Consider the following 25,594-nt stretch of genomic DNA (forward strand, 5'->3'; position numbering starts at 1 on the left):
AGAAATAAGCAAGTAAATGTTAGGTAGTGATAAAAACAGAGAAAACGATGCAGGTGGGGCCAACCAGGTAGCAGGGGGGACCTTGATGTTAAGACAGCCATGTAGTTCATCTAGTGATGGGACATTTTAATAGGGAACAGAAGCGTATTCTTTTTTTTTTTTTATTAATCTGTTTTCTTGGTTAATTCCTGTTTCCGAGAGGTTGAGGTTCTTATGGTTCTGTGGAACTGCCAAGTGTTCTTGTGGAGGGAGGCAGGTCTGAGAGCTGATATGACCAGAGTCTCGGTGTTGCTGGCCTCACTGGGCTGTGACAGATCTGAGTTGGGGGCACTTGCCTATGAACTGTTCTCCCAAGGGCTGGTTTCACTGTTACACGTGGTTTTTATGTTCCATAATAAGTGCTGAAGTGGTCATGGTGAGCTCACTGCACAGCCCCAGTCCTCGGGGTGTGCACAGGAAGATGAATAAGAAAAACCTTTCAGTTTTGTGTGTGCTGGAGAAACCCAGGGTGTGGGGCACACAGAGGAGGGCTCAATGCTGCCTAGTTAGGGTGGGGTAGGGACAGGGGGCAGGGAGCTCAAGCTGAGGTATCAACCAGGCAGGCCACATAGTCCATCACCAACTCTCAGCAAAAGCCTTTCTAACCTTCCCAACCAAAGTCCCAGTACAGGCTCTGATTGGACAGACTGTCCAATCATGTGCTCACCCTGACTCAATCACAGTGGCCTGGAAGATACATTCTGTTGGTAACCAGCAGGCAGGGGCTGATGCCAGAGAAGGCAACGCTCCTGGCTATGGAGTCAGAAGTTGATTAGGAGTTGGGAAGTTTCTCAGACTCACCAAACTCGGACCCTCTTTGCACATGCAATTTCCTCTTCTCGGAACACTTTTCCCTTGCTCTACCAGGCTTTCCTCCATGTCTCCACTCAAATTTCACCTCCTCCTGAGGGTCCCTTACTCTCTGCACAGGGTCCTCACGGCCACAGACTCCGTTCATTTGCTGGCTGCCCAGTAGAGGGTCTGTCTGGGCTCCCACTGCTAGGGCAGGGCCGGCGGGTCGAGACGCCTCGAGGAGCCCAGGCCCCACAGGAGGTGCTCAAGAGACATCTCAGAGGAAAGGGATGCCACTCAAACACACGCCTCCACCCCCTTCAAGGCCACAAATTGGGGTAAGTGCCGATCCCCCACCTGCAAACCCACCTGGCTGGGACTCACGGGCACGCCCCAGCGCCAGGGCACTTGGATCAGGGTGCACAGACACACGCGCTCAGCCACACGCTGGACCTGGTTTTGGTCACAAACGGCACGCGCAAGCGCGCGTACAATCCGATCCATTCCCCGTCTTAGGCCCACCCGGAACCAAGCGCCCACTATGCGCACGCGCGGCCCAGAGTCCCCGCCCCTCGCCCGTCAGGGGCGGGGCGCTCTGGGGGCGGGTCCTGCGGCACCGCCCGGGAAGCTGCGCGAGTCTGGGCTGCCGCCACCACATCCTCCTCCTTCCTCTCCTTCGAGTGCAAGCGAGCCAAGCCGGGCCGGGGCCAAGCCGAGGGCTCCGAGGGCGCGGGCGGAGCGGGTCACGGAGTCATGGCGCATCAGACCGGCATCCACGGTGAGGACGGATGGCGAACGGACAGGGGGCCGAGGGTCTCTGCTCGCGGCTGCGGCCCCTCCCTGGCTGTCGGGCCCCTCTTTCCTCTCCCGGCATCAGCCTGGGGAAGCTTCCTGTTTTCTTTTGCAGCCGCGGGTCGCCTGGGGTGGTCATTTCTTGGTGGGATGCGGGCTTACTGTGCATAGTTGAGGGTGCGTGTACATGTAGGCACGCAGCTGGGGTGGAAGCGGCTGTGTTCCCATCTGGGGGTGGAAGTGCCTGTGTGTGCCCATCTTTTAGCACGCAGGGTGGGTGTACCCGGATGTTCGCATCTGAGGAAGTGTGCACGCATGTGCACTTGTCTTGTGGGTACAGCCCTGTTTATGCACATCTGGATCTGACTGCTTGTGTACATCGAGTGCACAGCACTAACGGCTGGTTGGACGCTGTCGGCTGGAATCATCTTCAGATGATGATGGAATCATCATGATCAGTGTTTCGTGACTGTGTGCACATGTCTGGGGGTGTCTGTGTGCATGTGCACAATTTGGGTGCCTTGCAGTGTTCATTCGAGTCAATGGAGGCACCGTATGATTCCTATTGGCTGTGTCTGTGTGAGGAGGGGGTCCTGACCTTTTGGCCCCTCCCCAGACCCTCACAAACTAGGCTGGCAAAAACTTGGGACAGGTGTTTTCTAAGTGGGGATGTGGAGAATTGCCAGTCTGACCTTGACCTCTGATCTCTCTGCTATTTTCCATTCTGATCTCCTGAGTCTGCCCCAGTTAGGGTTGGAAGGTCCCAGCTCCAGGCTGGAGGCAAGGAAGAAGGTTCTGACCTAGAGATTCCAGGCCAGGTCCTCCACCCCAGAGCGCAGGGCATCCTCCTCCTCCTGCAAGGGTCCGATTCCTCCTTCGACAGGACAGGGAAGAAGCAGTGGCCGGGAGCCAGGTGTCCTGACTATCTGGACCTCAGTGTGCCCCTGTGTCCCTGGCCTGGGAGGGCTGCCTGGCCTGTGGGAAAGGCCCAGGCTGCTTGCCCAGAAGCCTGCTGGTCTGGGCCTCAGCCATTCCTCCCACCACACCAGGATCCCCTGCCCAGGGCCATCACCATCGACCAGCCTGACCACCTGGATCTCTGCTTGCGGTTGTGGCCGCTTGGTGGCTGGCCCTGACAGGGTTTCCCTGGCCACGCCCCATAGGACCAGAAAAAGCAGGAGCCTGGGTCTGGGCCAGGGCTCTCCAAGAAGAGCTGGAGGGGCGGCTTCATGACTCAGCCCCACGGAAGGGAACAACCCCTCACCAGACCTGCCCCTTCCTTCCCCTTTGATCACTGCTGCTGCCTCCAACTGGGAGGGGATTAGAGGTTAGGGCTCCACCGCCCCATGCTGGGCTGACTGGTCCTGTGGCCTGGGCCCTCCTTCACTCCCTCATTTCCCTTATGCTGAGATCAGCCTGGCTAGGGAAATCTGGCAGCCCTCCTTCCGCCTGGGAGCAGCCCACCCCTTCCCATTTCTGGCCTGGGGAGGTGGCAGGAGAGATCACCCTGGATGCCTGGGTGCCAGTCCCGATCCGCTGCCTCACAGCAGGCAGGAGAGGGCTGTAACCTGAGGCTGACTGAGACAGGGTGGGAGGCAAGGCAGCAGGGGTGCAGGTGGGGGGCATGAATCTTTGATGAGAGAGGCTCAGGTGTCCCAGGCCTGGCCTCTGGATTATTGATGGTGGCTGAGGAGACATGGAGGGCGGTATGTCTTCCGCTACTGGGGTGTCACTTTGTCCTGGTAACACTAGAAGGGGTGTGTCAGCCTCTCCCTTGGGGGAGGTCTGAGCAGGTAATAGCCTGCCCTGCTGTCATTGCAGTAATAAAAATGAATAATTGTTATTAGGACAGGCTAATGCTGTGGGACGTATTAACTCCATCTTATAGAGGAGTTTGAGGTTCAGTGAGGTCAGAGGTCACTTACATCTGGTGGAACCTCAGGCCTGGAGTCCACTGAGGGGCAGATCTGTCCTGGCTCAGTGGGGCTATGTCTCCATACCATGCTGCTGTCAACCCCAAGGGCCTGCCTGGCCTAGCTGCAATTCCACCCACCCTGTGGCCTTGGAGGGTGGTACACAGCACTGTCCTGTGAATCATGCTCACGGTCACCCTGCATGATGGGCACCTGAGGACATGACCAGAGTTTGTTTTCCTAAAGGCCCCCCCGCACCCATCCTCGAGCTGCCAGTCGGGCCCTATAAATATTCTCTGACCTCAACCCTCCAGCTGTGTTCCCACACAATTCTCCTGACCCCTGGGCAGCCCCAAGGTCATGCTGGCCTGGCCCTGTGCAGCCCTCTGGAGACCCAAGGAGGTCCTTCCTAACTTGGACCTTTGCTGCCCCATCTGAACCACCAGTGGATCTGTGATTTCCACATTCCCCTAGCTCTGACCATGATCCTCTGCAGCTGTGTTCCTGGTCATTGGCTGTCACCGTTTGGCTCTGTGGCTCAGGGACCACAGTCAGGGTCTGTTTTGGAGAGTCCCTGAGAGTCACTCCTCTTCCTGGCTGCCTGGGGGTAGAGGTTTATCACCCCCTGGCCGGATTGAGCCAGAGGACCTCCCAGCGTTAGGCAGCCTGGCTGGGGGAATGGGGCTGGGCGTGTGTGTGTGTGTGTGTGTGTGTGTGCAGGGCACGCGCGCACGCGCGTGTGCACAGCAGTGTGTACCTCTGTGTTTCTGTGTACAGCCACTTGCCTGCACATATTTGTTAGCCATGCTCTGCATTTGCCTGTGTCTGAATTTATTAGCAACCTGGGGACTGCATCCGTGTGTGTGTGTGTGTGTGTGAATAGACATAGTGGTCAATGTATGTTGGGGGCTCCTGTAATTTTGTCTGTGGATATGAGGATGCTGGGTGTGTCCCAGGCTAGCCCTGGGCTGGGCCTTCTTGGGGGTGCAGGGAACAGGTGGGAGCTGTTCATTCTGGCTGGCTTGGCCTATCCCATTCCCGGGTGGGCTGTCTCATCTCCATGTGCCCTGTCAACAGCCGTCCCAGCCAGCAGGCTGCCTGCCTGCCACCTCTGCTGGCTAAATTTGGGAGCTTGCGTTCAGCGGCCGTCTCAGGTTCCCAGTCACATGGGGGCCCGTATTTAATCTGGTTCCCAGCTCCGCCACCAGACCCCCAGGACAGAGCAAGCCCCGAGCGTGTCCCTGCCCACACTGTTCCCTGTGCCTGCTCAGCGCCCACCATGTTTCTTGTTCTCGTAGCCACCGAAGAGCTGAAGGAGTTCTTTGCTAAGGCGCGGGCTGGCTCTGTGCGACTCATCAAAGTTGTCATTGAAGACGGTGAGTGCTTTCTGCGGGCGAGGGGACAGGCTGGTGGCTGGACCCTACTGCTTCCCTGGGAGGTGGGGGGAACATTGTCCTTCAGCCCCTCAGGACCTCAGTTTCCCATCTGGAAATGAGAGGTGCCTTATAGGAGAGCCTCGGTGGTGGGCATGGTCCTTACGCCTGTTACACAGGAGCTGGGGACATAGCAAGGAGAGCCCTGCCCAAGGGTCCTGCCGAGCCTTTCCAGAGGCTCTGTAGGGTCGCAGGGGATGAGTAAGGCCAGGCACTGCCCTCGGTGTCTAGTGCCGTTCACCTCCCTGGGTGGTGGACAGGTCTGGCCTCACTTGGCCGCTGGCTGGGGAAGAGTCCTAAGGAGAAGCCGGAGCCCTATCCAGGGGAAGTGCCCTCACTGTGGGGAGAAGGGACTTGTGTCGGTCTCTTTCAGAGCAGGACCAAGGAATTCCAGGTTTGGCTGGGCCATGACTTGAACCTGGGGCATCTGAGGCTTCCATAGGGGTGGTGCTAGAGGTATAGGGCTTGGGGTGTGAGTGAGCTTGAGCTGAGGCCTAAAGTGGGGAGGGAGTTTGGGGAGGCAGAGGATTAGACTGAGGCTTGGGGAGCTCTGGGTAGAGAAGTCCTGGGGTACAGGACTGTCCCTGGAGGTGAGGGGTACAGACTCCAGAACTGGGAATGGGCCAGGCCCCCACAAATCCTTCCAGCCCTTCTTGATAGCCATGCAGTAGTGGGCCCTTCTGGGTGCCTCCTGAATGGGCTTGGTGTCCAGCTGACTTTTCACATGCTGAATTGGGTCAAAGCTGGGTCTGCCCAGACTGAGAATCCACCCAGGCTTTAGAGCTAGAGCTCTATTGGATGGTGTCCAGGGTCCCCAAATTCAGATGCCCTCAGAGGCCAGGTTGGGGATATTGGCGTAGGTCAGCCCCCTGCACCCCTCTAGAGAGAGGAACTCATGGACCCCAGACCTCAGCCTTCCCTGTCACCTCCCAGACAGAACATCCCTGAGACATTGAGCAGGAGGAGTCTCTCAGTGGGCCCTTATCTGCAACCTGCTGTTGGCCACCTGGGAGCCCCAGAGGGTCCAGGCCTCCTGCCGGCGTATCTGAGTGTGGCTTGATCTTCCTGATTTTTCTAGAAAAGCCAGGAATTCCACTTGTTACATCAGATTTTCCAGTTTGAAAAATGTTGGCAACAAATGAAACAATTTTGGCAGTGCTGTTGGCCAGCCACCTCCGCCCCCGCCCGCCCCCCACCTTCCCCAGCCTTGGTCAGCCCGTGGCTGCTGGTTTTCAGCCTTGATCTATCTGAGTTCTGGGAGGATAGGTGAGGAGGCCAAGGCCAGAGGGAGGTGGATGGGTTGGCAGGCCCGGCTTGTAGGCGCTCTTGGATAGCCAGCCCTTTGCCCCCATCAGGAGGGCTTGGTGCTCGGGTGCTGGTACCCTCAGGCTAGGTGGTAGTTGTCCACTTACCCCAGTTCTTCCTCCAGCCTGGGCCTGTGCATACGGGCTGGTGTTTGGTTCCACACTAAGACTCCTGGTGGGGGTTGGTGGGTCGAGCGTGTGTCCATTCAGCCACTCTGCGCCAGCCAGGAAGGCGGCGGGACTGGTCAGCCCTAGGTGTTAAGAGGTTGGCTACTCTTGATTGGTTACTTTTGGGGAAGGGGACTAGAGCAGGTGGAGGGCAGCAGGGTACCTGTTTCTGCAGTGTCTGGTGGGAGCCCCTGCCTCCCTCTTTCCCACAAGCCTTTCTGCCTGCAGATCCCTGTGACCTGAGGCTGGGACAGTATTTCCGACAGCATGTTCGTTCTGAGAAGGGTGTGCCAGGGGGTCTGCTGGAGCCCCAGGCTGAGGGAGGAGGGGGCCAGAGGCACAGTGGGGCCATCCACTGGGTATATTCCAGTGGGGTGAGGGCCGTGGGTATCTGTAAGGGGACGTGTTGTTGGTGGCTGTGGGTACAGGGCTGCGTGTCTTGGTGCGGTTGTCTGTGCTGGGTCATCTGTTGGCATGTTCTCAAGGCCACGTGTGTGTGTGTGTGTGTGTGTGTGTGTGTGTGTGTGTGTGTGTAGAGGGAGCAGCCTCGGGCTGGCAGCTCTGCGCCCTCATTCATTCATTCATTCATTCACTCACACTGACTGAGTCACAGACTTCAGGGGAAGGCAGGGAGGGTGGTCAGTGGGTCTGAGTTACCTCCAGGGGCCAAGCCCACGGTGAGAGGTGGCTGTGGGACATGGCTACTCCTTGGCTCACCTGGCCTCTGCCCCCAGAACAGCTCGTGCTGGGCGCCTTTCGGGAGCTGGTGGGCTGCTGGGACCAGGACTATGACGGGGCCGTGCTGCCGCTGCTGGATGCCCAACAGCCTTGCTACCTGCTCTACCGCCTGGACTCGCAGAATGCCCAGGGCTTTGAGTGGCTCTTCCTCGCCTGGTCACCTGATAATTCCCCCGTGAGTCTTCAGAACTCCTGCCCAGCCTCGGGATCGGAGCAGGGGGGAAGCTGGTTCTGATCAACATAACATGGCACTGCCCTGGGGAATCTAAAGGGGGAGATGTCAGATCCTGCTCGAGGGAGTATGAATGAGGGAGGGACAAGGTCCTGCACTTGGAGCCTGGCATCTCAGCCTCCCAGCCAGGTCAGCCTGGCTCTGAGAGGCAAAGGTTGCGCTGGGTGAGGGTTCCCTCTGCTGTCCAGACCACCCTACTGCAGCCTCACCTTCGTGCTACGCCCTCTGCTGGGTGCATGGGCACAATGAGGAGACCTGGTCCCCACCCAGAGGCTCCTGCCTGCTCCTGGACAGGCAGCCCTGCCTGGAGAGAAGTCTCATGGCTTGGCGCCTGCCCTTCAGGTGCGGCTGAAGATGCTGTATGCAGCCACACGGGCCACAGTGAAGAAGGAGTTTGGAGGCGGCCACATCAAGGATGAGCTGTTCGGGACTGTGAAGGTAGCTGCACCCCCCTACCCTACCACCCCAGACCAGGACCCTACAAGACTAGGGTCACGGGTCCACAGAAGGTGGGGTGTTACGCCAGGTTACAGAGCAAGTAGGTGCCAGGGGATGAGTAGGGAGGGCTGGGAGAGTCCTAGGTCTGCTTTGAGCACCCCTAGAGTCTGGGGTGCTCAATGGGCTTCTGCCAGCCCATCCTAAGGTGTTCACTTACGCCTCTGCATCCACTGGTCAGGATGACCTCTCCTTTGCCGGGTATCAGAAGCACCTGTCGTCCTGTGCAGCACCTGCCCCACTGACCTCGGCTGAAAGAGAACTCCAGCAGATCCGTATTAACGAGGTGGGCACACCGGGCAGAAGTCCCAGCCCAAGGCCTCCAGGTCAAGTCAGGCCCCACTGGCTGAGCCTGCACTCCCCAAGTGGCTACCCCCTGGTGTGGGCAGGAGAGGGCCTCGCTCACTGTTCACCCGTCCCCAGGTGAAGACAGAGATCAGCGTGGAGAGCAAACACCAGACCTTGCAGGGTCTGGCCTTCCCCCTGCAGCCGCAGGCCCAACGGGCACTTCAGCAGCTCAGACAGAAGGCAATCAACTACATCCAGCTGGTGGGTGCCGGTTCCCTGCCCCAGGCGCACACTTGGGGTACACTGTACCCCACCTGCTCCCGCTCCCACGCGTGAGCTCACTTCAGCTGCCCCCCTGCCTGCCTGTCTGCTACAGTCGCTGTGTGTAGTGGCTGCAGTCTGTTCCCTGCCCAGCCCGGGCCCCACTCACCGGCAGAGACGCCTGACACACTGTCCCTCATTCCACCCTCCATGCTGCATGCACACGTCACCCTTAGCTCCCCCCTCAGCCCGAGCCCCTTCCTGTCCCAGACTCCCTCTGCAGCCCTGCTGATCACCCGCCTTTCCCCAGCCAGTGGCCTCAGTGGTCCAGCCTTCCGCCTTTCAAACAGAGTGGCTCTTCCACCATGAGGATGGGTTGGCCCAGGGATGCTGCCTCCCTGAGGTCAAGGCCTTCACCCCTGACCTGTCCATCATCCTTGGTGGGACTTCCTTCTCTAGCAGAGCATTCAAAGGGGCAGAGTTAGGCCTGGGCTCAGGAGTGGCCTCTTCAGAGTGGGATGAGGGGAGCCCCAGGAGAGGAGCTGTCCGCAGCTTCCCACCTCAGGGAATTCTCGTCAGGGAGGGTGGGCCTGGGCCCTCGCCCGCACGGTGCCCTCACATCTCCCGCTGCCCCTCGGCAGAAGCTGGACCTGGAGCGGGAGACCATCGAGCTGGTGCACACGGAGCCCACGGACGTGGCCCAGCTGCCGTCCCGAGTGCCCCGAGACGCCGCCCGCTACCACTTCTTCCTCTACAAGCACACCCACGAGGGTGACCCCCTGGAGTCTGTGGGTGAGTGGCCGTGGTGGGCCTTCCACTTCTCACGCGGCTGCACAGGAGCCGCACGGGCGCACGGCCGGGTGGGCGCCTGCGGGGGCTGTGGGGGCGGCAGGAGCGCCGGGCCCGCCTCAGCCCGCCTCCCCGCCCCCGCAGTGTTCATCTACTCCATGCCCGGCTACAAGTGCAGCATCAAGGAGCGCATGCTCTACTCCAGCTGCAAGAGCCGCCTCCTCGACTCCGTGGAGCAGGACTTCCAGCTGGAGGTCGCCAAGAAGGTGGGTGCTGTCCCCTTGGGCCCTGTCACCACCCCTACGTGGGACGGCAGCATCCCGAGACTGTGGCAGAGCAGGGGGCATTGTTGCCCTGTTGGATGGAGGGGGAGACTGAGGCCCAAGGGGTTGTGTGTGTCGCTGGTGGCCTTGACAAGCCCCAGCTGTGACACCTGTGTCTCTCCTTTCCCTGAGTTTGGAAGGCAGGTGGAAAGTGACAAGGCCTTCCACCAGCAGGCCCCCAGCTCTGTGCTCCTGGGGTTGGCATTTCATGTGGGCATCTGGGAGGACACCCCAGGGCTAGAGAGCAAGAGATCCAAGAGGTGCTCCAGGAGTGGGGGTGACCGAGGGTGGTGCATGTCAGGGCCCTGCACCCTCGGAGTGACCAACCATGCCTTGCCCTGGACAGATCGAGATTGGTGATGGGGCGGAGCTGACGGCTGACTTCCTCTACGACGAGGTGCACCCCAAGCAGCACCTCGCCAAGCGGGCCTTCGCTAAGCCCAGGGGCCCCGAGGGCAAGCGGGGCCACAAGCGCCTCATCCGTGGCCCCGGCGAGAACGGGGATGACAGCTAGGTGGCAGGACCTGAGCCCTGCTGGCGTGTGGAACTGTGGGGCTGCCCCCCCCACCACCCCCACGGCCACCTCCCTCCTTGCAGCCGGGCTCTGGGGCGGGGGTTGCCTCCTATGGGTAGGAGGGCTGGTAACTGAACATCCTTGCAGCTTCCGAGGGCCCCTGGGCTGGCATTTTGTGACCCTCCCCCACTGCTGTCCCTGCCTCTCATCCCTGTGCCCAGGGCATCTGGGGACCCTGCTCGGCTGGTTCAAGGGGCTGCGTCGGGGGACTGGCATGAACCAAGCCCCTAGGGGAACTAAGACTAAGGCCCCAGCATGGCCCAGAACCCTTTGGCCACAAGGGGTGAGGTCATTCGGGGCTGGGGCAGAGGGTCACCGCAGGACAAGATGGTTGAATGCTGTATTTTTTAAAGAATAAAATATTTTTAAATCAACAGCTGAGTTTGGCCCTGAGGGACTACCTCTGGCCCTGGGTATGGGGAGGCCCTGGGCATAGACCTGCCCCTCCCCACCACACACACATAAACACACACACACACACACACACACAATGTGGAAGGGGCCTGCGGTCCTGCGGGGTGGAGCCACACACACACACCCCCACACACACAGTGTGGAAGGGGCCTGTGGGCCTGCGGGGTGGAGCCGCACACACACACATCCGCACACACACACCCCCCCACACACACAGTGTGGAAGGGGCCTGCGGGCCTGCGGGGTGGAGCCGCACACACACAGACACACACACACCCCCACACACACAGTGTGGAAGGGGCCTGTGGGCCTGCGGGGTGGAGCCGCACACACACAGACACACACACACCCCCACACACACAGTGTGGAAGGGGCCTGCGGGCCTGCGGGGTGGAGCCACACACACACACACCCCCACACACAGTGTGGAAGGGGCCTGCGGGCCTGCGGGGTGGAGCCCCAGCCCGCCTGGCTGCAGGTATGTGGAAGAGCTGTGTCCGTGTGCGCATGTGCAGGCTTCGCTGTCAGCTCATTGGCCCCCTCTTGAGTACCTTGGGTACTTCTCTTGTCCCAAAGGGCCTAGGTTTCTGGTCCCGGGGACTCTGGGGGAATCTCCCTTGGGCTTGGGATTCAGCAGCAGCCAGAACTTCATTTTCTGCCTCTGAGAAGTGTGTAGAAGACCCCTGCTATCCCAGATGGGAAGAGTGCAGGGTTGGGGACGGATGGGGCCGATGATGGATTCACCTGCTGGATAGGCACTGTCCTTTTTCTGGAAAGTGCCTCGGGCTGGGACTCAGGGCAGTGTTCCATCCCTGGGGCCTTTCTCTGCCTCTACTGAAGTGCGTAGAATTGTAGGGAGTGGAGCTGGAACCCAAGCCAGAACCCACAGAAGGCAGACTGATCTTTCCCACCTCAAACACTGGTTCTCAAGTGGGCAGGAAGACAACACCATTGTTCCCATGCTGTCAAACCCCCGGGCCTGTGCACCAGCTGGGTGCCCAGCAGCTCAGAGCCTGTCTGCCGTGACACCCGCCCAGAGGTGCACACAGAGAAGCAGGGGTAGCAGATGTCCAGCCCTGCCCGTCTCGCCAGAAATGCTGTTTGTTCATTCATTCCCTCATTCACTTAGCCATCTCTCAGAAACACTCTGTGCTGCCCAGAGCTGACTGTGGAGACCCATGAACTCAGCAAGTGTTGAGCACCTACAGACAACTTTAACAACCTTATGGCTTTTGCCTTTATGATCCCCTGAACTCTTTCTCTTCCCTGAAACACCCTTTCATTTTACCCAAATCTGTGTCTCCAGAATTGCAATTTCTAACTTCATATAAACTCTTTATTTGCAAACAAAACAAAAATGTTAACAAATTAGGTAAAAGCTCAGGAGTGCTCCATCTGGGGTAGGGGCTTTATAAGAAGATCAGAGAAGGCCTCATTGAAAGGGTAATGTGTGACGAGAGAGGTAAGGGTGGTGAGGGAGAGGGCCGTGTGAGTTATCTGGAAAAAGAGCTTCAAGACACAGGGAACAGTACATTCAAAGGCCCTGGGGCAGGAGAAGTACATGCGTGTGTTCGAGCCACAGCCAGGAGGCCCGTGTGTCTGGAGACTGGGCAGGGAGCAAGGGGCAGGCAGATAGCATAGGACCCTGCTGGCTATTGTGTGGACTGTGGCTCTGGCCCCAGAAAGGGCCATGGAGGGGTCTGAGCAGAGGGGGAACCTAATGTGACTTAGGGGCCTAATAAGAACAAACTGTGGACCTTGAGAGCAGAAGCAGGACAATCCTGAGGATGTGACAACTGCTCTGGTCTAGGCAGGAGGAGACGGCAGCTCAGACCAGGCTGGCGGATGTGGAAGTGGGGGCAGGGTGGAAAATGGGCACATTCTGAACATGGAGCCAGCAGGACTTGCTGAGGGTCCTGGGGCATCCTGCGGCTTGGGGCCTGAGTGATCTGTTGCAATCACCTGGGTCAGAAGGATTGTGGGGGGAGCCTCAGGGGAGGATGGGCCAGGAGGTCTCAGCTGATCCATTGGTGGGGTTTGTGCTCTGATGGTGCCCTGGGAATGCAGAGGAGGGCCTGCTCCTGGAGGAAGCCACCGCTGTGGCAGGGGCAGATGACCCTGGGCAAGGCCAGTGCTGCCCCCTGTCCCATACGCCAGGCCCAGCATGATACACAGAGCTCTAGGACTTGTACCTCAGGGCAGGAAAGGGCAGTGAGGGAGCTGCCGGCCTGGGGGGGCAGGGGTTGAGAAGGCTGAGGCATACCCCACCAGGTCTGACACTGCTCCTAATTCCAATCTCTTGCCAACCTTAGACTGAGCTCTGGGCCTTCACCTCTCTCCAGACTTCCCAGAGGACAGGTGTGAGGCCCACGTGGGGTGTGACAGATGGTTCAGACAGACTGGGGTGGGGGGCGGGAGTAGAAAGAGGAAGGGGTGACGGAGCCATCTGCCACCTGACTATGCAAATGGCCTCTCTGACTCATTATGTCCCCTACACCCCACCCCTGCCATGAGCGCAGGGAGGAAGGGGGCTACCAGGTTATTACAAAATTCTCACTTCCTCTGCTCTCTGAGCCGTCGGCACGGGAAGTGAGCGCCAAGCATCCTTCCCTGCAGCTGCCGCCCAACTTGCCCGCCAGACCCTCTGGAGAAGCCGCATTCCCTGCCATGGTAGGATAGCAGCCCTCGGCCCCCAGGGAAGGGGACAAGGTGGGGAGGAAGTGATGGGGAGAAACACGGGCTTGGGAGCTACAGACAAAGGTAGGTGAAAGGGACAGTCACCCAGGTGGCTCTGGGGAAATTCACTGAGCCCTGAAGTCATGAGCCAGGAGACCAAAACTCGCTGCTTGGGTGAGGAGGCTGGGGCTAAGGGCTGCTCTTGGTGGTGGTGCCGGGCTCACTGGTGGTGCTGGGCTCACTGGTGGTGGTGCTGCTGGGCTCACTGGTGGTGGTGCTGCTGAGCTGTAAGCCAGGGGGACGCCAGGGCTGTGCCCTGTCTGCCCTTTGCTGCCCAACCTTCCCTCCAATTCGTTCTGACCCACAACAGTTTGAGTGCCTGGGCTGGGTAAGGTGGGCAGAGCATGAAAGAGCTAGGCAGTAGCCATCCTGGCCAAGGCCCTGGGCAGTGGCCAGCCTGAACCCCAGCAGGAGACCTTCATTTCCACCTCTTGGCCAAGTGGAGCAGGAGTGGTTGGGGGAAGCCTGACAGAGAGCAGAGGGAGGTTTTCAGGGGTGCTGGAGGGAAGGGAAGATGCCTCTCTGCTTGGGAGAGAAGAGAAATGACCTCTGAGGAATGGAAGGGGGAAGCGAGGGTGAGCTTGGGGGGCGCCTGTTGACCACCAACCTGGCTCTCCTGTCCAGCTAGGGTTTGGTTTTGAGTGAAAGCCTCCATCACAAGTCTAGATTGCAGGTCTCAGGATGAGCTCTGATTCCTTTCTCTGAGTCAAAGGCTGGGTCTCAGATCTGAGTCCAAGTTCCCCATGGGCTTTGGAGATGTGATGGGCACTGCAGAGAGAAACAGGAACCTCCCTGGAAGGCTGGGAGAGACGGAGGTGGAAGCCCTCCTGGGAAACCCCCAGGGAGGTGGGGCAGCGGAGGTGGAGCTGGGGCCGTGTCCTCACCCGGCGCCCACCTTGCAGGGCCCCTACTGTGCCCCGCACCCCCTTTCTCTCCTGGTGCAGGCGGCGGCGCTGGCAGCAGCCCTGGCCCAGGGCACCCTGCCTGCCTTCCTGCCCTGTGAGCTCCAGCCCCGGGGTCAGGTGAACTGCAACTGGCTGTTCCTGAAGTCTGTGCCGCGCTTTTCGGCCGGAGCCCCCCGGGCCAATGTCACCAGCCTCTCCTTAATCTCCAACCGCATCCACCACTTGCACGACTCTGACTTCGTCCACCTGTCCAACCTGAGGATCCTCAACCTCAAGTGGAACTGCCCGCCGGCCGGCCTCAGCCCCATGCACTTCCCCTGCCGCATGACCATCGAGCCCAACACCTTCCTGGCTGTGCCCACCCTGGAGGAGCTGAACCTGAGCTACAATGGCATCACGACCGTGCCTGCCCTGCCCAGTTCTCTCGTATCCCTGTCGCTGAGCCGCACCAGCATCCTGGTGCTAGGCCCCACCCACTTCACCGGCCTGCACGCCCTGCGCTTTCTGTACATGGACGGCAACTGCTACTATAAGAACCCCTGCCAGCAGGCCGTGGAGGTGGCCCCGGGCGCCCTCCTTGGCCTGGGCAACCTCACGCACCTGTCGCTCAAGTACAACAACCTCACGGAGGTGCCCCGCCGCCTGCCCCCCAGCCTGGACACCCTGCTGCTGTCCTACAACCACATCATCACCCTGGCACCCGAGGACCTGGCCAATCTGACTGCCCTGCGCGTGCTTGATGTGGGCGGGAACTGCCGCCGCTGCGACCACGCCCGCAACCCCTGCAGGGAGTGCCCAAAGAACTTCCCCAAGCTGCACCCTGACACCTTCAGCCACCTGAGCCGCCTCGAAGGCCTGGTGTTGAAGGACAGTTCTCTCTACAAACTAGAGAAAGACTGGTTCCGCGGCCTGGGCAGGCTCCAAGTGCTAGACCTGAGTGAGAACTTCCTCTATGACTACATCACCAAGACCACCATCTTCAGGAACCTGACCCAGCTGCGCAGACTCAACCTGTCCTTCAATTACCACAAGAAGGTGTCCTTCGCCCACCTGCAACTGGCACCCTCCTTTGGGGGCCTGGTGTCCCTGGAGAAGCTGGACATGCATGGCATCTTCTTCCGCTCCCTCACCAACACCACGCTCCGGCCGCTGACCCAGCTGCCCAAGCTCCAGAGTCTGAGTCTGCAGCTGAACTTCATCAACCAGGCCGAGCTCAGCATCTTTGGGGCCTTCCCGAGCCTGCTCTTTGTGGACCTGTCGGACAACCGCATCAGCGGAGCGGCGAGGCCGGTGGCCGCCCTCGGGGAGGTGGACAGCGGGGTGGAAGTCTGGTGGTGGCCCAGAGGCCTCGCTCCAGGCCCGCTGGCCGCCGTCAGCGCAAAGGACTTCATGCCAAGCTGCAACCTCAACTTCACCTTGGACCTGTCACGGAACAACCTGGTGACGATCCAGCAGGAGATGTTTACCCGCCTCTCCCGCCTCCAGTGCCTGCGCCTGAGCCACAACAGCATCTCGCAGGCGGTTAATGGCTCGCAGTTCGTGCCGCTGACCGGCCTGCGAGTGCTCGACCTGTCCTACAACAAGCTGGACCTGTACCATGGGCGCTCGTTCACGGAGCTGCCGCAGCTGGAGGCACTGGACCTCAGCTACAACAGCCAGCCCTTCAGCATGCAGGGCGTGGGCCACAACCTCAGCTTCGTGGCCCAGCTGCCGTCCCTGCGCTACCTCAGCCTTGCGCACAACGGCATCCACAGCCGCGTGTCACAGAAGCTCAGCAGCGCCTCGCTGCGCGCCCTGGACTTCAGCGGCAACTCCCTGAGCCAGATGTGGGCCGAGGGAGACCTCTATCTCTGCTTCTTCAAAGGCTTGAGGAACCTGGTCCAGCTGGACCTGTCCAAGAACCACCTGCACACCCTCCTGCCTCGTCACCTGGATAACCTGCCCAAGAGCCTGCGGCAGCTGCGTCTCCGGGACAATAACCTGGCCTTCTTCAACTGGAGCAGCCTGACTGTCCTGCCCCAGCTGGAAGCCCTGGATCTGGCGGGAAACCAGCTGAAGGCCCTGAGCAACGGCAGCCTGCCACCTGGCACCCGGCTCCAGAAGCTGGACGTGAGCAGCAACAGCATCGGCTTTGTGACCCCTGGCTTCTTTGTCCTTGCCAACCGGCTGAAAGAGCTTAACCTCAGCGCCAACGCCCTGAAGACAGTGGATCCCTTCTGGTTCGGTCGCTTAACAGAGACCCTGAAAATCCTAGACGTGAGCGCCAACCCGCTCCACTGCGCCTGCGGGGCGGCCTTCGTGGACTTCCTGCTGGAGATGCAGGCGGCCGTGCCTGGGCTGTCTAGGCGCGTCACGTGTGGCAGTCCGGGCCAGCTCCAGGGCCGCAGCATCTTCGCACAGGACCTGCGCCTCTGCCTGGATGAGACCCTCTCCTTGGACTGCTTTGGCTTCTCGCTGCTAATGGTGGCGCTGGGCCTGGCGGTGCCCATGCTGCACCACCTCTGTGGCTGGGACCTCTGGTACTGCTTCCACCTGTGTCTGGCCCATTTGCCCCGACGGCGGCGGCAGCGGGGTGAGGACACCTTGCTCTACGATGCCTTCGTGGTCTTCGACAAGGCGCAGAGTGCAGTGGCTGACTGGGTGTACAACGAGCTCCGCGTGCAGCTGGAGGAGCGCCGCGGGCGCCGGGCGCTCCGCCTCTGCCTGGAGGAGCGAGACTGGCTCCCTGGCAAGACGCTCTTCGAGAACCTGTGGGCCTCAGTCTACAGCAGCCGCAAGACCATGTTCGTGCTGGACCACACGGACCGGGTCAGCGGCCTCCTGCGCGCCAGCTTCCTGCTGGCCCAGCAGCGCCTGTTGGAGGACCGCAAGGACGTCGTGGTGCTGGTGATCCTGCGCCCCGCCGCCTACCGGTCCCGCTACGTGCGGCTGCGCCAGCGCCTCTGCCGCCAGAGCGTCCTCCTCTGGCCCCACCAGCCCAGTGGCCAGGGTAGCTTCTGGGCCAACCTGGGCATGGCCCTGACCAGGGACAACCGCCACTTCTATAACCGGAACTTCTGCCGGGGCCCCACGACAGCCGAATAGCACAGAGTGACTGCCCAGCACTCCTTTAACCCCACCCCCACAATCTCACACACCCCCAACTCCCCGCACCCCCGTCTCCCCACACCACCCCCCGTTTTGCCTCTCTGCCTGGGATGCCCCAACGTGCCTCCCTTTGCAATCCCACCGCTCTGTCTGGCCCCCTGGCATAGAGCAGACACATAAATAAATGCTGCTGGAGAGCCAACAACTAACCCTGAGCTCATTGGAGGTGCTATTGGGAGGGAAAAGGGGAGAATTCACCGGGCCTAAAACAAAGGCGGGGAGCAACAGGTGATTGGCGGTAATTGCCATGGAGAAAAGGGGAGGGCCCACAGGGCTTAGGCTGGCAGGGTTAGGGGGAAGCTGCTAAGGGCAGTTGTGTTCACTGTCATCTTTTTCAGACAGTGAGGTCTTGGTCCTTCCCAGAGAATAGACTGGGTCTCCTGACCCTTTCAACTCCTCCCTCAATTACCAGTCCTATTGAGCTGGGCATTCCTCTGTAACTGGCCTCAGGATCTATCTCCCTCACCAGCAGGGCCTAGGGTGCCTCAAGGGCAGGCAGGGAATCTGCAGGCCTGCTTCATTTCTGACTGGCACCAGATTCCTAAGAAGTGGTAACCCTGCAGAATGTTCATTCCTAAAGCGATCAGGAAGATGTGCAGCAAGCTCAGAGGGGGTGATTGCGCTTTCTGGTGGCCACGTTTATGCTGCACTGGGGAGGCTGGTCCAGGCTGGGGAGAGGAAGGCCTGTGGGTGAATCCTGGCAGCAACGGGCTGAGAGCTAGGGAAGAGTCTAAGGTGAGCTCACAACCCATCCCTTTCTGTTTCTGCCTTGAGTGCATGCTGAGTCTCTCTGTTCTGCATCAAAGGGACACCTCGGTGAGAGCCGTCACCTGGCTACAAAGGAGGGGCCTCTCTTTCCTGCTCCTGCCTCTCGTAGCTGATTGTACGTATGTGGGAGTTGCAGCCACGGTGGAGTATGTGTGTGTGTTTCTAGTTTTGGTGCTAGATTTCTGTGTAGACTTTGGGATACTGCTGGGAGCCTCGATGCCCATTGTTTGGAGAGAGCCTGTTCAGTGTCTCCACAAGTGTGTGAGGAGTCATGGGTCCTGTTAGGCCCAGGGTCCTTGAGCTGCTTTGCTCAGGCCGGCTGTCTCCCATCCCTACAAGTAAACCTGCCCTTTGAGGCGCAGAGGAGACACGTGCGGCCTCTTGGTTCGAGCTGGTTTCTGGGGCGCTGGGAGAGAGAACCCAGCTGAGTTGGCCATGGGCCCAGTTTGGGGCAGCTCAGGGGCTCAGGGCCTCTGGGCTGGAAGGTTGGCACTCAGGCAGACTTGGCTAATCTTGCAGCCTGGTTGTGGGGATCCCTGGTAAGGACAGGAGGCTGCTTTTTCCCCTCCCTCCAGGCTATTGCTGGGAGAGAAGTCTAGGCCACCTTCTCCTTTCTGACCTGGGTACAGGGGCTCCTGCTGGAGGCTGGCATCCCCTATTATCTGCCTGCCTAAAAGAAAGACAGAGGAGGGTCTCTGACCCACATATCTGTGGCCCCATGAGGGTCCTGATTCAGTCCAGCTTCTGGAGGAGCAGGCTAGCATGGCCCCAAGCACTTCCTTAACCCACACTTGGGGAGAAAATAAAACAAGAACTGTCATTCCCCTAGGCTGCAGTCTTGTGGGCGGGGGAAAGGGGGCCACTGAGTGGCTCTGAGACTGTTCTGGCCACATCTGGGAGCAGAAGTCAGGGCCCTGCCCAGGGTACCACATTTTGCATGTGAGAAGCACAATTTGCCTGTCTCTGACCAACAGCGTCTGCCCTGGGGCAGACCCCAGCTAGGACCTCTGCATTCCTGGCCATGCACTCATGCTCCCAGTCCTGGTTCTTCTGAGGATTCAGAAGAGCATCTTGGAGGTGAAGCATGGGGGCTATGGTAGGAGCATGCTTGGGCTCCACTTAAGTCAATCTAGAGGCGTCTATGGTGCTCAGTTCAACTTGCAGGGGAAAGTTCTGCTGTCATCGACCACATCTAGGGGCAGAGCCACTAGCCTGGGCCCTGCAGGGGGTGCTAGGAACTGGGCTCCTGTGGTCAGGAAGGACGCTGGTGGCTGGCCCTCTTCTCCACACTGCTGCACGTCCTCAACCATTAACACTGCCCACAATACAGCTTTGCAAGGCTGGGGAAGAAATGGGCCTTGAATCAGATTACCTGGGGGGACCACCAACTCTGCTGTTTGGGTTATCCTGGGCAAGTGCCCTCCCCTATAGAGACTGCACATCTGCCTGTGAGAATGGCCAGAGTTACTCTGCAGGCTGTTACAAGTATTTATGGTAATGTGTTTCAAGTTTGGGAGACCTAGCTGGCCACCCAGTGGTTATTTGTAGGTAAGGTACTTACACTGAGGACAACCTCTCACTGGGACTGTGAGAGATTTTTCTCTCTCTATCCAGAGATGGATCCTTCTGAGTCAGGGCCCTTCTGAGTCAGGGCCAGTGCACTGAAAGGGGTTCAGAGGCAACTGCGGTGGAGCTGATTTCGGACGCACGCAGCAGTAAGTGCCAGTTTGCAGCAAGCAGCAGGGAGCCATTGCTGGAAGCAGGGTCTTACTTTCCCAGTCTGGAAGTCCTAACCGCTGGACCATGGTGGAGCTGAAGAGGAAAAGTTAAAATTTTACATCACCTCCTTCTCCTTCTGCCTCTGTAACTCAGCTTGCCCCTTGCAAAGTCTAGATCACGTAGGTCACGTAGTCTCAAAAAGCGGGGACTTGCAATACTAGGAACTGGAGTTTATCTCACTCACCCTTGTCCTGCTCTTTGAAATCGTCCAGCCCCTGCAAATCTGCTTAATCATGCCTGTCCAAGCCAGGCATCCCCCTCCCCATCTTGACCACTGTACCCGTGCGCGCGAAACCCCTTAGTTTAAACCAGCCTATTAACAGCCAGTGTTGCCCACTACAGTCTGTCTAGAAAAACTCTGTAATCCCTTTGTTCGGGGCTCAGAGGTTGGAGTGTTAACTCCCCTGGGCCCGCCAGTATAATAAATCTGAGTTCTCTAACACTCCAAATGTGGTGCTTCGTTTCTCGAGTACTGGTTTCTGCAAGAGAGCCAGCAGTTAGGCTAGGGTCCCTAGTCTTCGCCTGCTTAGTCAAGAATGAGGTGAGGCGGTAGAAGGTAAAGGGTAAAGTAAACAGTTTATTGAAAAGAAAAGTACATAAGGAAAGGCACACAGGTGAGCTCAGAGAGAGAGAGTCTCGCCTTTTTTGAAGTTTAAATCCTTTATAAGGGGGCGGTTTTCCGGGTCTTTGTCTTCCCTCAGGCCAATCATCTTTCTCGCTCTCCCCCTGGTCAGTTTGTCTCAGGACCCTCACCTGAGGTTTGCGCACATACACCTTAGCCAAGATGGATCTCAATGTGAAGGCTTCTGGGAAGAGCAAGACTCATTACGGCCTGGAATATCCTCTGATTTTTGACTCCAAGGAGCCATCCTGAGCACGTGTAATGCCTCCCTTATCCTTTACGCAGGCAGGGTTCTTGCCTCTCTTTGTCCTTGTCATGATTATTCCCTTGAGATGTTTACAAGACACAAAGACTGGCTATTTACCCTGTTTCTGTGGTCACTTCCATTTTGGAGAGGAAACAGGAGGCTGGTAGTAAATTCCTCAGCAGGAGCCCACCTATCTCTCGCCTCAGGAAATTCAAAGAGGAGCTGGGTGATTGTAAATATCCAACCTGGAGCCTGTCTATCTCCTGCCTCAGAAGCAGAGGCTCAGGAACCTGGCAGCGGGAAGGGATCTGCACACCCTGGTGTTGCCTCCTTGTGCTTCCCGGCCATCAGGGATCAGTGAGCGCTAGACAAGTCGAGGTCTGGGCACAAGACATAGGACAACTTGACGGGAAGAAATGTAAAAGTAAGGAAATTCTACCTGCTAAGATTCTAAGTTACAGCTCTCCCATTTCCCTCTAAGGACACATTATTTAATGCCCTGAAAGTGAAAATGTTAGTCCCTTAGTCCTCTCCAACTCTTTGCGACCCCATGGACTGTAGCCCTTCAGCCTCCTCTGCCCGTGGAATTCTCCAGGCAAGAATACTGGAGTGGGTTGCCATTCCGTTCTCCGGAGAACTTCCTGAACCAGGGATCGAACCTGGGTCTCCTCCATTGCAGGCAGAGTCTTTACCATCTGAGCCACTAGGGAAACCCATTTAATGCCCTAGGCTTCCGAATATTCTCAGGGAGCTTCCATGACATCATCCATTTCCACACTTGCATCTTTATTAGAAACCTTGCTTACACGAACTTTTCCTGTGTAAGCAGTTGATGAATCCTTCCGCTCCTGCAGCGGTGCTCCCCGACAGTTTTGGCACCAGGGACCCGTTTTGTGGAAGGAAATTTTTCCACCGACAGGGACTATACAGGGGGATGGGTTCCAGATGATTCAAGAGCGTTACATTTGTTGTGCACTTTATTTCTATTACTATTATATCACCTCCACCTCAGATCATCAGGCATTAGATCCTAGAGGTTAGGGACCCCTGCTCTGCAGAACATTCCATCATCCTTTGTTCTCATAATCACACACAGCAGGGAGAAGCTGAGCTAATGACCTTGTTGACTCCCCCCAACCCCCCCGTGGCTCTGAGTCTAAATGAGAAGGAAGGTGGGTCTTGTTAAGCATTGGGAGAGAAACGTGACCCAAAGTAGAGGGGAAACTACTGGACGGAAAGGAGGTGGAGGCAGTTCCAGGCGTGGGAATCTGGTGGACAATGGAAGGGCCCTGAAGGCTGTCCTGGGGGAACAGGGCCGGGAAAGCTGAATGAGGGCATTTCCTGAGCTGAAAGGAAACTTGTGGTGGTTCCCAGGGGATATGACTTCCATCTTACCCAGGGGGCCTGCCCGGGTGTGTGGCTTTATCTGATGCGACCAGGACTCAGCCAGCTCTCTCATCGCCTGGCCTGGTTAGGGGCATGGACCCACCCCCAGAGGCTCGGAGCTGAGGCCAGGAGTCTCATTCCTCCAGTTGCTTGGCTGTTCTTCAGCTCATCTATCCATTCTAGAAAAGTAATCTTGCAGGTTTTCACAGGTCACTGTTGTAGGCTGAATGTTTGTGTCCCCTCCTTGGTGGAAACCCTAACCTCAGGTGATGGTGTTTGGAGGTGGGGCCTTTGAAGGGTAATTAGATTTTAAATTAGGGTAGGAGGTAGGTTCTCCGTGGTAGGATTAGTGGTTTTATAAAAAGAAGAGAGGGGGATTTTCTGGTGGTCCAGTGGTTGAGGCTCTGTGTTCCAATACAGGTTTGATCCCTGGCAGGACTAAACTCCCACATAGTGTGGGAGAACTAAGTTCGCAGGCAACAAATACTGACTCGGCACTTCTCTGGGGCGCACATGCTGCAACTACTGAGCCTGCGCACTATGAAGTCCATGCGCCTCAAGCAGCTACTGCGCATGTGCATTCTGGGGCACACCTTCTGCAACTACTGAGCCTGTGCACTCTGGAGCTCACGTGCTGCAGTTACTGAGCCTTCACAGCTCTGAAGCACAGGTGCCTCAAGGAAAGGCCCGTGTGGCACAACAACTCGGACGCAGCCAAAAAACAGAATAAAGTAATTAATTTAGAAAAAAAGAGAAGAGGAAGAGGTAAAGGTCACATGCATTTATAGCGAGAAGACAGTTGTCTGCAGGCTAGGAAGAGGACTTCCACCAGTAACGGAATCTGTTGGCAGCTTGACTCAAGACGTACAGCCTTCAGAACGGTGAGAAACGTTGTTTCTTGAGAACCGGCGGTGTTGTTTAAGCCCCGTCCTCTGTGGTGTATAGTTACAGCAGAGACAGACCCCTTTTGCTTATTCAGCACATCACGAGCCTGGGAAGAGAAATCCGGGGAAGAAACAATGGCTAACACCAACCCCTGGAAGCTGGTGGGAACCTCCGTGGGTATTTGAGAGCCAGGAGTCTGTCTAGACCTGAGGCTGGGTGAACAGGTGAGGGTGGGATGGCTGATGAAGGTGCAGAGATGGATGGGATCTTGATACCAGAGAATCTCATCAGCCTATTGTGACAGTCTAGGATATTTAAATAGAATTTATCTGTTTGGCTGCGCTGGGTCTTAGTTGTGGCGTGCAAGCTCTTAACGCGGCATATGTGCTCTCGTTCCCTGATCAGGGCTGGAACCTAGCTCCCTTGCATTAGGAGCTTGGAGTCTTAGGCCCTGGAGAACCAGGGAAGTCCCGACCATCTGGTACAATTTGAAAACCCAGAAAAATTTCTGCAGGGGAGGGACAGGACATGATTTGGGGGGCGGGGGTAGGAGTGGGCTGTGGCTTATGGGATCTTAGTTCTCTGACCAGGAATTGAACCTGAGCCCTCAGCAGTGTAAGCGCTGAGGCCTAACCACTGGGCTGACAGGGAACTCCCTGTTTTTTTAAAAGCTCTCTCAGGCTGCTGCGTGGGGTAGAGGCTGGGGCTGGGGCAGGTGCCAGGGTGATGGCGCAAGCAAGAGAGAAGCAGTGGAGGTGTCGGGAAGTGGCTTGGCTTGAGGTCTGTCTTTGAGATAGAACTTACACGACTTGTTAACAGTGTCGTGTGCGTCGATGAGAGCTGACTTCCGCACGAGAGGCCAGAGTTAGAGGATAGATAATGGCAAGATGAGGAGAAGGGTAGGTAGCGGAGGAGTGGGCAGCCCTGGGCGCCGTCAGGAGCTGCGTGGTTCAGGTGCTTGTTTATTGGCCATCAGTGATGTACAGCTTGAACTGAAACCCAGGGTGGCGTGTGTGTTGGAGACATGGAGAGATCCTCAGAGAGGATCCACAGAGAGGGGAAGCCTGGCGTGCAGTCAGAGATGAACCCAATGGGCGCTCAACATTCAGAGAACGACCAGCTCGGGAAGGAGGAGGAAAGTCAGGAGAGGTCAGTGTCCCAGAAGCTTAGAGAAAGCTATAAAAAGGCTAAGGACACCCACCTCAAATACCAATGAGAGGCAAACAGAATGGGCCGCTGGATTTGGCAAAGACAAGCACGATGTGGCAAGAAAAGAGTGGCCTCCACAAAGAACAGGCTGAAGGACCAAGTGGGGAGGGCTAAGCAGAAAGGGCAGAACAGAGGCAGCAGCTAGGTGGGGCTCAAGACCGAGGGAGAGCTTGTTTTATTACAGGACGGTGAGCGCCTGCTGCAGGCCCACGGGAAGAAGGTAAGAGCCGGTTGCAGGAATGCACAAGAAGCTGTGGGACTCAGAACATCAGGGGCAGGAGCACGAAGGGTTGGAGACCACAGGTGCAGCGAGCGCTGGAGGACTGCTGTGACAGAGCAGCCTGTACTGCCCGACTTTCACAGGGAAGTGTGAGGGCCAGGGCTGGGGGGAGCAGCGGCCGCAGCACTGACTGTTCGGTGTGGGGAGAGGCTTGGACTGAGGCGGCTGCAGCTGCGGCTTATGCCCTCAGAACTGCTTGGGGTTGGGGCACAGGTGGGCCGGCCACTGCCTGGCAGGCATTAAAGCCATGCTGACTTCCCTGTTCTGCCTCTTGTTAGTGCTGCAGTGAACACTGGGGTGCCTGGTGCACGTGTCTTTACAAATTAGTTTTTTCTGGATGTATGCCCAGGAGTGGGATTGCTGAATCTTATTTTTAGTTTAAGGAACCTTCATACTGTTCTTCACAGTGGCTGTACCAACTTACATTCCCACCAACAGTGTAGAATGCCCCCTGACTCATTCCCTTTTCTCCACACCCTCTCCAGCATTTATTGTTTGTAGATTTTTTTGATGGTGGCCATTCTGATGGTGTGAGGTCATACCTCTATGTTTGTGAGTAATATTCCATTGTATATATGTAATCTTTGACAAAGGAGGCAAGAATATACAATGGAGAAAATACAGCCTCTTCAGTAAGTGGTGCTGGGAAAACTGGACAGCTACATGTAAAAGAATGAAATTAGAATACTTCCTAACACCTCTACATAGTTTTGATTTGCATTCCCTGGTGATTCTCTGGTGATAAAGAATCTGCATGCAATGCAGACCTGAGTTTGAGTCCTGGGTTGGGAAGATCCCCTGGAGGAGGGAATGGCAACCCACTCCAGTATTCTTGCCTGGAGAATTCCATGGACAGTGGAGTCTGGCAGCTACAGTCGCCAGGTGGACATGACTTTGAGTGACTAACACTTTCACTTCTCTCTAATAATTAGCTATATTGAACACATCTTTGCATGTTTGTTGGCCATCTGTTTGTCCTCTTTGGAGAGATGTGTTTAGGTCTTTTGCCAATTTTTTGATAGGGTCGTTTGTTTTTGATATTGAGCTGCATGAATGAGCGTCTTGTTATTTTGGA

The 25,594-nt window shown here is 57.5% G+C and overlaps 3 protein-coding genes across 3 annotated transcripts in view; all 3 read left to right on the forward strand.

Moving 5' to 3' along the window:
• Positions 1-156: 156 nt before the first annotated feature.
• On the forward strand, positions 157-10,515 carry TWF2 (twinfilin actin binding protein 2). Its single transcript, XM_069561439.1, has 9 exons — positions 157-1,609; positions 4,835-4,912; positions 7,176-7,354; positions 7,754-7,849; positions 8,088-8,192; positions 8,330-8,455; positions 9,097-9,247; positions 9,389-9,510; positions 9,914-10,515. Exons 1-9 carry the CDS (start codon positions 1,585-1,587, stop codon positions 10,079-10,081), a joined length of 1,050 nt encoding a protein of 349 aa, XP_069417540.1. The 5' UTR covers positions 157-1,584; the 3' UTR covers positions 10,082-10,515.
• A 2,433-nt stretch (positions 10,516-12,948) lies between these two features.
• TLR9 (toll like receptor 9) lies at positions 12,949-20,339 on the forward strand. Its single transcript, XM_069561437.1, has 2 exons — positions 12,949-13,225; positions 14,194-20,339. Exons 1-2 carry the CDS (start codon positions 13,040-13,042, stop codon positions 17,278-17,280), a joined length of 3,273 nt encoding a protein of 1,090 aa, XP_069417538.1. The 5' UTR covers positions 12,949-13,039; the 3' UTR covers positions 17,281-20,339.
• Positions 20,340-22,714: 2,375 nt separating this feature from the next.
• POC1A (POC1 centriolar protein A) overlaps positions 22,715-25,594 on the forward strand; it is a 120,149-nt gene continuing 117,269 nt past the window's right edge. The window contains exon 1 of the mRNA XM_069561444.1: positions 22,715-23,026. The gene's annotated coding sequence lies outside the window, so the exon portion shown is untranslated. The remainder of the gene's footprint in view (positions 23,027-25,594) is intronic.

Source organism: Ovis canadensis, chromosome 19 (assembly GCF_042477335.2).
Source record: "Ovis canadensis isolate MfBH-ARS-UI-01 breed Bighorn chromosome 19, ARS-UI_OviCan_v2, whole genome shotgun sequence".
Lineage (NCBI taxonomy): Eukaryota > Metazoa > Chordata > Mammalia > Artiodactyla > Bovidae > Ovis > Ovis canadensis.